Source organism: Buteo buteo, chromosome 21 (assembly GCF_964188355.1).
Source record: "Buteo buteo chromosome 21, bButBut1.hap1.1, whole genome shotgun sequence".
In the NCBI taxonomy this organism is placed as follows: domain Eukaryota; kingdom Metazoa; phylum Chordata; class Aves; order Accipitriformes; family Accipitridae; genus Buteo; species Buteo buteo.
This window is the reverse complement of record NC_134191.1, coordinates 20571667-20583986: the sequence shown is the minus strand read 5'-3', so window position 1 is coordinate 20583986 and position 12320 is coordinate 20571667. Positions and strand designations below refer to the sequence as shown.

Here is a 12320-nt window from a genome sequence, read left to right as displayed (position 1 = left end):
ATTAGCTTCTTTGTCCTGCCACCACAACCAGAGAAATAAGAAAGCAGGAAAAGGGTTTTTTTTCTAGAATCCACCCCTCCCACTAATGGACAACAAATACTGCATGGCTTATTTCTATTAAAACTCCTCATGAAGACCACACTGCACTGGACTCCTATAATAAACCAGGAACCCAGAGCTGGAACTTCTCGGGACCATTTTTGACCAGCCTATTAAGTTCATAGCATGAACTTTGGAGGTATTTGCCATGTGAATAAGGTGGAAGAAGCTTGGTGTCCCCGAGTACCTGACCTCAAAGTAACAAGTTAAACTACATATTTAGAAAGTTCTTCAAATCTGAACAAAGTTTTTTCTCCAGACAACATCCTCCCACTAGCAAACAAACTAAGCAGCAGCCCCATCTTCCACTGGGGCGGGGGGGGGGGGGGGGGGGCGGGGGGGGCGGAAATAGCCAAGTAGCTCTTAGTCTATTAGGCACTAATTAGAGGATCTGCAGCAAGCATCAACAGCTCTGCCTTGTGCCCACACTGCTGCCCGGTCAGCAAGTAACCAAATATTTCACTGACAAAAGAAGCTCTCAAAACTCTTATCAAGTAGGATGTTGGGGGAAAGTATACACAAAAAGTTGAAGAGTGTGGGGAAGAAGACACTGGATATAAAATCATACTGATGTTAACAGCTGCCTCCTCTCTTGCTAAAAATTACTTTTGCAGCATTACAATATAACAGCAGCAGAAATAATAACAGCCAGACCCAGAATGTCCTATCACCAAAGTCTTCAGAATTAAAAGCACAAAGAAAGAAAGAGCTTCCTCCTCACATCCACTCCATCAAACCAACAAGCACTGCAAGACTGACAATTCAACCATTTCCATCCCTGCCAGGTAGGTAGCAAATTAAACTCCATTCCTGATGCACTTTGCTAGCCACTGAGTAGGGTGCTCCTGCACAGGGGAGGGAGAATGAATGGTCTGTAACAGGAAAGCAAGAGGGAATAGAAAACAAAAGGGGGGGACAAAGGAAAAAAAAAAAAAACCACAAAAAAACGACCTGTGTCCTACCTGGAAACTGCTGAGACTCATCCAAGAGTAACATGCTGCTCAGTGCACTGAGGCAAGACCTCTGCCTGTGACTGCCCCAACACTTGTTCAATGTGGCCGCACGCTTTCAGCCCCTTCTGCTATTCTTGTCTCAGGGTCTTCAGGACAAAAGTTTCCAGTCACTCCCGACAACTCTTTATCTCTGCCTGCAGCCCAGCAAGCACTAAATCCACTCTCACTGGCTGTTCAGTTCACAAGCGGGAAATGCTTCCTGATAAAACAGTCCAGGGTACAGGCAGGGAAACCTGCACTTAAGGTTTCTGAAAATAACTTTGGTAAATAGCTCCTAGTGCTTGAATCCACCCAGCCGGTGTGACGGGAATCAGTACGCATATATCCTCCCTGCACCCAGCTGAGACGGACCAGGGTCACTGTTATATAACTAGTTAAATATGCCTCGTGTTCAGCCTAAAAATTGTCATTATCTTCTCCCCTGCTTGGAGAGTCAAACAACACAGCCCTGCCCGAGGTAGCTGCTGCTCCACCAAGGACCGATGCCTGGAGCTGCGCTGCCCGGTCGGTTTGGCTTCGGTACGTGTTCCTGATCAGCGGGAGCAACCTCAGTTAAGCCTGGGAAAAGAGTTTTAAAAGAGAGAAGAGGAGCAGGGAGGCTGAGTGGGTGTGTACGGGGGAGGTCCTTCTCTCCTCTCGAGCAGCAGAGCTGCACGCCGTTTAGATCGGGTCGGATCCCATTCACTCAGCCCGTGATCCAGTTCAACTAGTGGCAGAGACCAAGACTGAGAATAAAATAAAAATCCTTACATAACCATTCGGGCTCCAGCGGGGCCCCGCACAAGGGGAATCCCAACAGACAACAGGACATTCAGAGCAGGGGACATGTGGGACCGTAACCCCACTTCCAAGCTTCACAGCACAGAGGGGAGATGAGTTGCAAAAAGAAGTACTGCCTTTTTGGCTTTGAAAACAATCTTGGTATCTGTGATTTTATGAACTATTTGCATAATGCCTGCTAACTTCCAGGAAACCTCGACTGAAACCTGAGCAATTCGATGTGAGCTAGTAACCTGTTTGCACAGTAACAGGCGAAAAAGCATCCTGTTCGCTTCGTTAAATCAGCAGCTCGTACAGCACTGCTAGTCTGCAGAAGGCTCTCAGCGCAGCAAATGGACTATGAATAAGATTTCCCACTATTTAGGAAACAACCTGTCAGAATTTGTACAGTGCAAGCTTATTCTGAGCGAGCCTTTCTCCCCATCATCCCTCTGCACCAGAACGACAGGTACAGGAGAGAGTAAGTACATGACAGAGTAAGTACTTTAAAGCTGTGGTTGAACCCCTAAAGGCTAACCATCATGCCTAACCTTCTTCAGTGCTACAGAGACTTTTTCCATACCTGATTCTCTTCACAGGCATACCCACTGCCAATAACAAACAGCAAACCTGGGCTGATAGACACATAATGAAATCAGCTCGCTCCTAGGGAGCATTTGTCCACATAATGAAGTCAGCTCTTTGCTTGAAACAACTGGCAAGTGAGAGTCAGGAAAACCAGGATGGGCACAAGAAGCCTGAAGCAGGCTGTTTCTGAACAGCTCTGGCACAGATCTGCAGGACTCCAGGACAATGAGCTGCACTCATAACGGTAAAGATTGATCTAAAGATCTCCAAACACAGCCAGGGCAGAGCCCGGTTACCTTTTGTGTGACTCCAGCCATTTTAATTAGACTTTTCATTTGAGAGGGTGGTAGGGCACAGTGAATGCTTGCTACCATCAAAATATCCTTGTTGCTTCAGGGTATATCACAACTTTGAAACAACCCAGAGGTGCTATTTTCATAATTACAGCCATATAAACTTTACCAAAGAAAAGATGAACTATATTAAAATTAAGAGGCTCAGTAACAAGACAGCCTCTCACTTATGTCACAGATTCGAATAGCCTGGCTGGTATACAAGAACATGCAGTGTTTATCAAGGGGGAAAAGAGGGACAAATATATTAAGAAAAGTACGTAGCTGAGAATCTTGCAGCAGGCCTTATAAGGACTTTGTAGGGTTGGAATAAATAACCAAACATGACCTCAGCATCTGACCTAACAGTTTTATGAAACTGGGAAACAAGATTTAAAGAGAAGTATTTGTATAAACACAACTGGGTACTTCCCAAGGCATGCTTATTACAGCAACCAAACACAAGGAAAATGAAAGCTCAATACATTGGGGGAAACAGGTGACCTATACCTGTCCTTCTGCATGCAGCAATAAAAAGGGAATGTCCTTCTTCATCCCAGTATGCAAAATGGAAAGGAATTTTTCTAGCTTTTCTACTCACAACAGCCTACTGGTGAGACCAGCACTGTTAGCCACAATAAATACATATTTACACAGCCAAGAATTAGATCTGCCAGAAACAGCCAGTTTATAAAATGATCTCCTCATGGAAGGTAATCTCGTTACAGATAAGCCCATTTACTGAATAGCTTTTCTGTGAGGCCAGCCTTGCTAGTAAGGAAGAATGTTCTCCCTCCTCTAGAGGGTCTGAAATCTTACCTACCTATCATACCTCACCTACCTCATGCTCAAACCACAAGCTCTTTGCAATTGTATGACTGTGCTATACATCAGAAGAGGCTTCTCAAGAAACTGCTGTCACTTGAGAGGTTTCCCTGCAAACAACATAGGAGATTCCCCTGTTAAGAAAAAAAAAAAATCACTATAAAGTTTGTATTTTCAAAGAATATCAAGATAAAGGCTCTTCAGAACATGTTTTTTATTCAACTGACAAGTCTATTCAGCAGCAATGTCAGCATCCCTGAGCACTGCAAATTCTTAAGGGTTAAAATTCACACCTAAGTCTCCCTACACACATAAGAAGCTCGATCGTAAAGTTTTTCAGGACACTAGCTCCTCTGTATAGCAGAGAACATTGGAGATGGGGGGGAGGAGGGAATCAAACTAAACTGAGTTCAACTAAAAAGCTTCAACAAAATATCCCAAAACATATCACAAGTGACTTTCCTTCCCTAGCCCTTCTCAAGCTGCAGTAGCTCCTTCCCCATCCCCATGCCCATTCTCCACCTTGAACCTGGTTCTCTCAACCCACTGCTCTCCTTGCTGAGCCCTGCAGGCTGAGCAGCTCCAGGTCTGCTCAACATTGACCTGATCCAAGCCCACCAAGTGCAGCACAGGTGAGAAGCCCTGGATCCATAATGTCCCACCATGCTCTTGGTCCCTGCAAGCTAGGGTGGTTCCCTTCTCTCCAATGACTGCCCTGTATGCTGTTCACCCTCATCGCCACCCTGCAGAACAGAAGAGACCTTTCTTCCCCACCCATGACTGCTCCATGCTGGCTGTGCAGTCCCTTCCCCATCCCACAGCTTTCTCACAGGCATGCTCCACATCCACCAGCTGCTTCTGCACACCCCACTGATCTCCAACAAGTAGAGAAGCTGCCTACAAATCTGAATTGTTCGTAAGTTATTAAACACAAACTAGGCTTTGACAGCCAAATTTCACTCTTAATTATCAACTGCTAGTAGCACATACAAATATCATTAAGGCCACTTTCCCTGTCCTGTTTTCCATGTTGTTTTAGCAACATGGAAAACACACAAGAATATCAAGTTTGAGTTTGTTGTGGTATAAGGTGGTGTTTATCAACCTAAAACAGTTCAGACAGAATCAAACTCGAACTCCATTACACTATTTGTTGGCAACTGAGTATTGCCAGGCTTTGAGAATCATTTGCTTTTTAAACAAACACTGCACTGTAAATAAAAACTCTTTCTGAGTAAGATCTAAGCCAACTATGGAAAACCAGAGAAGTCTTTCCATTGACTTTAGTGAGTTTTGGACTGAACCAAAAAGCATAAAATTTGATCAATCATTTTATTTGTATTCATATAAATCTTGGTTTATTTTCTTTCCCACACTCATCTATATCATAACGGGGGGGGGGGGGGGAAGTTGTACATAGCGTAACAAAAATCTAATCACACAAAATACAGGTAGTGGTGAAATGCAGTACCTTCTGCAAATGCTTTTTAGACTGTCACTGTGGCAAAACATACAATGCTTCAGACTGCAGTCCCAGGCTTTCAAAGATTGTTTAAATGTATTGAAGGAAACAAGCTGTTATTAGACAAGATTTTAAGTCAAAGGATTTATATCATAGATACTTATCATCATCTTAAAGCTAAATCCATTGAGTTACAATCCGAGTTATATTCAAGAAACTGTTTCTCATCTCTTCCTATAACTTGCTACATTTCTGCCGCTTAAGATGACACAATGTATTTGTGCACCATAGAAGAGTGACCTTGTACAACTTTAATTTCATTCCAGTTTTCATCTAAGTGAAAATTTGACATAAATCACAAGCTGAGTACACAAAAGTACCATTTTAAAACTGCTTCTAACAGTTCAAGTATTTAAATATTTTACATAGATGATTACCTACAGAAGTTTTAATTGCAAAATTTGTTTTGACAGAGATTTAAACTAGAAGTTTCTGTTCACCTAGCCCAAAAAGATTTTATCTTGTAGTTTTCCCCTGTCTCATTCCTATTTGCATATTTGCAAGTGAAAATAATGTCTTCTGACTCCTACTTAGAATTTTTTGAGACTGAGTCAGTGAACTGCATGTTGAAGAAAACGTGAACAAGACATTTTCAACATCTGTAGTACAAACTACCGTTATTAAAATAAAAAATGGGTATTGCATCAAAAAACTTTGATCCAAATGATGAGCCAGACACTTCTGAAAGTTCAGTGTTGCAGTTTTCTATAAAGCCTAAGCAGGAAATTAAAACGACAAATAAAGCAAATAACTGTGATGCAATATTGTGTTTTAAAATCTGAAGAATACTTCTACTTTAATTAAAACAGTTCCCCCTCCTTCCAAACTTGCTGCTGCTTCTTAGCTAAAAGTATTACCCTTGTACAACATACAGGTACATGCACATTTTATTTAACCAGTCATTAAAAACAGCACAATACTAGACAAATTAAGAAAAAATGAAAATAAGGACCCCTTGCATAGTTTAAACTCAAATGCAAAACAGAGAAGTGTTTCACTTAGTACATTTGAAAATAAAAGGGGTGCTGCCTAAAATGTAAAGCAGAGGATTTTCACTTTGGCTTCATCGCACTCATCAGGCGACCTTGGCAGTCACTTTGCCACTCCTTACCTGTTCAAGAGGGAAAACACCACATTACAAATTTGCTAATTAGTTTCCTTGTGATTTCGTCATTGTTTCAGAAGTTGCAGATGACGGAGTAGGGTAGGGTATCTACTAGCAATCACTAGGCGCAGTACAAAGCTGACTATTAAAAATGTACATGAGGAAAAAGGTACCTAACGTGATAGAGAAGTACGACTGTCCTTCGTTAGATTCTCTGGCTGCTTTGTGAAAAGAGAAAAGCAAGGTTTTGGCCAATAAAGCACAACCCCCATATCCTGCAAAGCCTATCAGAAAAGCAGGAAGAAACAAGATACTTCTCTCCCTGAAGACTTGGAGCAATTCTTTGGTTCAGCTAATGACTGCTTGCTCATTGACCCTGCTCCCTGTGCATTCATGCTACTCTCACATTTGTGGCAGCTTTAAGAAAAGAGCATGTAGCTACAGGTAAAAAAAATTTGAAAAAAACCATATACATATATATATAGAAAATGTAGAGCCATGGATAGGGGCTGTTCTTGAACCACATAGAAGGATTTCTATTTCGTATTCCATCATATGCAGTAGATCAAAGGGAAGGAAGAAAAGAGGGAAAAAAAAAAAGCATAGCTAGTTATAGTACCACATCATTTCACGAGATCAGCCAGTCCTTGCGCACAATCGGCGCGTCTGAAGGAAGCAGATCTCTGGCGTCATCACCTCCTTTTAAAGAAGTAAAGCAAGTCATTACTCCAGGTTATATAACACTTAGATTATGCCAGACTTTGTGCCACCCTCTCAAAAAGGAAGCTGCTGTCAGAGAGCCTGGAAGGGAGGCAGAGGAGTCACAAATGTTTTCATTCCGTGCTTCCCCCTGCTTAGGATAAGCAGAGGAGACCAGGAAAGAGTTCGCACTTTCGGACAGAGCAGGCAAACGACAAAAGGCTCAGCGACTGACCTGCAACATCGTCAGTCTGTAATTCCCTGTGAAGGGGGCTTTGGGGACAGCACTCGTCAGGATCTCATCCTTCCTTCCCACAGCAGCCGTCAAGCCACACCTCACCCCGCTGAGAATAACCTAGTTCACAGGGTTAGTTAAAATGCTGGAATCAGTCAATAAAACCCCCACAAACCCCAGGCACCACTCCTCCCACACTCCTCTCCATTCCTGTTACCTTCCCCTATTCCTCCCAGATTTATGGGCAAACAGCCTGTAGACAAGGGACTTCCACCTGCCTCTATCGCCCTCCGACAACCGAAACTGCCTGACACAAACAAAATGCCCAGCAAGGCAATCTGCAGCTTCAGGTTTGGCAGAAAGGGCACCTAACAAAGCATATAGTACTGGCTGTTCCCAGCAAAGCACCCAACAGACCCAAGAGGATTTTTTTTTTTAATGTCACCATTTAGTGAGTCCAGTAAAGCCCCTTCAAGGGAGCTGGTCTGCACAGGCATTAGCAGCTCCTGTACAACATGCTGGGTATGCAGACACTTGCTAGCTGGGCAGGTCCAAACCCCTCAGACTGCACACAGAAACACCATTTGTTCTGAAAGACAGACTATACTACAGAGAAACTGCCAGAATAAAAATAATGGGTAAAATATGCAGCCTTCTGTAACGAAGCAAAGCTCCCAGAGAAATCGGTGGGGCTTTTGCCTAAATGAGAGGCAAACCTTCTTCCCTGCAAGTTCAACGTAACCATTCTGCATTACTCGGTGACCAGGCTTGCTAAAACTGCAAATGCTAGTATCCAGTCTCTATTCACCTTTGATGCTAACTATATATTTTATTCAGTGGACTGTGGAAACATAGAAGACAGCCAAGTCCTAACTTTCTGGATCTTAGGAAACCAACACAAGTCTCGAATGTAAGATTTGTGGAGACAGGGAGTAAGTATATGCTTAACAGACAAAAAGCAACTTCAGAGATGCTCTTATCCCTTTCAGGAACTGAAAAAATAATAAACCCAGCTCAACTTCTTAGTTATAGCAAGTCACCTGAGAAATGCATCCAATATCTGCAGTTAGACACACGTTTGCCGAGTTATCCACAACAAGCTGACTTGAGGTTGAGCCCCACAGTCTGCACCTGTATGATAAAGCATATTTAAACACTCTGATCCATAAGGATCATTTTCTAAGGTAATGCAGTTTCCCATAACAATTAGAGAAAGTTTAAACAAATGCCAATATGCAGGATATTAATTTACAAGTAAATTCTTTCACATGTAGCGAGTACTTTTGTACCTCTATGATACCACATATGCCATCCTCTGTATGCAATTATTGGTTTGGAAGACAGTCTACAAAAGTCACTACAAGCATTAAAATCTACCTGGTTGTTTAAGAACAGCAAAGTGCACAATGGTACATGGAAGTTCATGTTTGGCTTCCCAAGCTTACAAAAATCAGGGCCATTACAGAGGCAACAAACTTACTCTTGAGAGGAAGTTTACTTCCCCCTGGTTATGCCCTTCTAGCTTCCTTAGAAATAGTACTGGTGGACTCTGGAGGGAGCTGCACCCAGCCACAAGTAACCAAAATAAAAGAATCAAGATAGGAAAATCCATCAAGAAGGAAAAAATTGAAAGATGTCAATCACCACTCTTCCCTTCCTCTCAAGAAATTCACCTTGCACTCTGCAAACAGTAAACTGCAAATTAAATTGTAGGATTATTACTTACTGGCACCCACCACTTTGGCATACATACACAAAGAATACAGCAGAGCTTAAAATTAAAGGAAACCTCATGATTGCCTTCAGTGCTTTTCTAGATTTATAGAAGTCCTGACTTTTGTTTCTTTCCACACTTTCTCTGACTCATCCACTTTCAATAAACAAAAAGAGCCTCCCCTCCACCCCAAGCTTACTCCAACAGGCCTGCACCTTTCCTTAGCCCCTGCCACCAGCCTCCAGCTAAACAACAAGGACAAGAGATCAAAGCACATGTATCACCAGTCTGAGGCAGAAAGCAAGAAGCAATCACATTCACTGTGCCCATGTACTGCAACAGATGGAAGCATCTCATTAAAGGCTTCCTGAAAGAGCAACTATAGTCTCTGAGGCTGCCTCGACCTTGGGATGCCCATCTACCTTGATACCAACCGAAGACACAGCTGTGAAAAGCTGCTTTCTAAAAGGAGTTGAGAGATTAAAGAAATAAATATGCATTTGCTCCTCCTCTTCTTAAGGAGTGCATTTCATTTTTTAGTAGATAGGGAGGACAACTTAAAACCAATGTTTCCTAAGAGAAATGGTGTGCAGTCTGGTCAGACGTAGAAGGCAAAAAGAGTTCAGATTGCTGGAACTGATCTCCATTTTCCAATACAAGCAGGACCATCCAATTCAAGTAAGAAGTGCAGGTAAATTACTTTCTAACAGCAGCTCCCCCCCTTTTTTTTTTCTTCTTTTTTTCCTCCAGCAGTATGGGCCTTTCTAAATCTGGATATAAAATAACATAGAATAGGATATCATTTAGCAGAGTATTATTCAGGAGACTGTCTCCACACTCTTCATCTGCTTCTCAGTTTCATACAGGTGAGTATAACATGACCTAATTTATAAGAATAACTTCAGATGAAAAGCAAAAACCAAAGACTATCCTCTCTTCCCCTGTAAGGACAGAAATTTGCTCTGCTCCCAACCCCACACATCCAGCTGGGGACTCCCATGCACACCACAGTTTTGTTTTGTTCCAGCACTTTGTTGGAGAGAAGAAAAGATGGAACAACTTTAGGGTGGAAAGTACATGAATAACACAATCTCCCGAAATGAGCAACAGCTCCCTGCACCTCTAGGATGCATTCATGTATAATTCAAAAAAATATTAACCCACACTTCCACATGACTTTAAAAACGGATTTCCAAAATAATTTCAGCTTTAATAACTCCAGGTGCTAATGAACTTTCTAGTAAGTATGGCATTAACTACTGATTTTTTCCCATCAGGTTAGACAAGGAAATTATCCAGGCAGCTACAAATTGATTTCACTTTCAATGTAACTGCACCCCTTGCTGCATGCACCATGATGATGAGCCACAAAGAGCCATAAATGAATATCACATTAAACAAAATCCATTCTTGCTATAATTTCATGCCAACATTTTTTTTCTCCAGCCACCAACTGAAAATTGTATGCAAAGCTGATCATACCCCTTTAAATAAACAGCCTTTGTTCTAGCAAGAGTTCACGGAAAGCAAAGATCTCTTCAAACCTGAATTGACAGTAGCTGTCATCTGAAATCAAGTACTCCTGCCTTGGTATCTTGGGAAATTCAAAACTGTGAGTACCAAGTGGCACACTCAAGTTCAAACAAAAAGCAGCCATTGAAATACATTCTGGATCATGTTCCAGAAACGAGGTAACTGTTTGAATCTGTCATGATACTACCAAATGTCATAGACAGGGATGAGCACAGTTTTAAGAGGCTAGGGTGAGGAAAAGGGTCTCTCTTTCCTCCCCACTAACCTCCTGTACCAATCTTTCAGAGGTTCTGAGACTTGTCCCTGGTGCCTTCACCCTACTAAGAAGCTGCAGTGCAAAACAGCACAGGCACCTGTGTGTCCTCCACTCTCCTGGGACTTGTGATTCTGTACCACCAACACAACTGTGCTCCTCATTTATTCCTCTTTAAGGGTCCTTATGTCCATAGAAACCCCACACAAAGCAGTTTTGTTTTCCTCCAGCACTTTGTCAGGGAGGAGGAGGAACAGCATGAGTCTGAGGTGGGAAGAGAAAGCGCAGACTAGCTCTATCTTCTCCTATTCTCCACTAGTCAAACAGAGATGCCATGGAGCTAGCACGCCCCCAGCCCTGTGGAAAGAAAGAGGGGATGTGAAAGGAGAAAACAGGCTAAGTGGACAACACAGGATAGAAGATAAGGCCAATTGCATGGAGATTGTCATATCACAACCAGCTCTTTGAACTTTTACCCCTGAACTACACTTAAAAAAAAAAAATGTTTAACCTATATACTCAGAGGTAAGAAAACAAGCAACTTGCCATCACTATTAATAGCAGAATTACAGCAATATGTATGAGTAAGAGATAATGAATTCCAGAGACTTCAATCGGAATAATCCAAAGACATTCAGAACGTGGAAAAAAAGAGCACTACAGTGGGATTCATTCACTCAACAGCTTTCCTCGGGAAAGCTCTGAGGTATGAACAGTCCCTGCATTTGAAATGATCTGTAAAATCCATATTGGAGGTTTGTTTCCTCTTTGCTCGAATTAGCTTTTATTCCTATGGAGTTCTATGCAGCCTTGAGCAACTACCAGGATCAGAGAAAAAGTGCAGGACTTGAAACAGCCCTTTATCTCTACAGTCATCAGTACATGACATTTCTAGTGAAAAGGATTTAGGGAGTTAACTAAAAAAGTTCTTAGCAGTCACGCACTGATATCACAAAATCGAACATGATAAAACAAGTGCTGCTACCCACAAGTGATGAGAAAACAGATGCAGTGGGCAGGGATGACAAGGCTGGAAAAGCAGTGGAAGCCTCCAGCTGAGATTGAAGCCTGCTGCTAGGTTGGGTGTGCAATCTGGCAGCCACTGGGAAGAGGTTATAAGTGTCAGTGTAGATATGTCCTGGAAGAAGTGCTCTAGAAAAAAAGACTAAAGCCATAAAAGCTCCTACACATGATGCTAAGGTTCATTAACTGACCACCACTGAAGGAATGTACAAAGGATGTAAGCTATGTGGTTATTAACTCCCACTTATTCAGGAATATTCAGAGAACTAGCCTTCTGTGCTCCTTTCTTCCTTGAGGGCAGGGGGAGAAGGTTTAAGAACTGCTTTCATCAAGACTGAAAGTTTGTACCATGGAAGTCCAAACTAAAATAAACTCTAGACCATCTATGGGACAGCCTATACTAAACACAAACAAAACTTTGAGCAGAAATGGAAAAACTGCACCAAACCTGAAGATAGCACTCTTAATTACCAGAATGTAAAAAGAACTCCAAGAAAATTCTGAAACTGAAACCACCACAAGTATTAATTCCACACACAACATATATCAAAAAGACAAAAACAGGTTAAATGTGCAAAACACAAGTCACTGCTAAGTCTGAGACTATACTGTCCACCATC

The 12320-nt window shown here is 42.2% G+C and overlaps 1 protein-coding gene across 5 annotated transcripts in view; it reads right to left on the bottom strand.

Moving 5' to 3' along the window:
• The window catches only part of RAD54L2 (RAD54 like 2), a 71182-nt gene that overhangs the window by 33353 nt on the left and 25509 nt on the right, over positions 1-12320 (bottom strand). Inside the window, exon 1 of one of the 5 annotated variants that reach the window (XM_075053422.1) lies at positions 7178-7266. The exons of 3 other annotated variants lie outside the window; for them this stretch is intronic. Coding sequence is in view for 1 of the 2 variants with exons in the window: in XM_075053421.1 (XP_074909522.1) it covers positions 1062-1095 (34 nt within the window). In the remaining variant the exon portion in view is untranslated. Of the gene's footprint in view, positions 1-1061; positions 1304-7177; positions 7267-12320 lie in introns of those variants that run through there. One more of the 5 variants, XM_075053421.1, reaches the window with a different exon arrangement.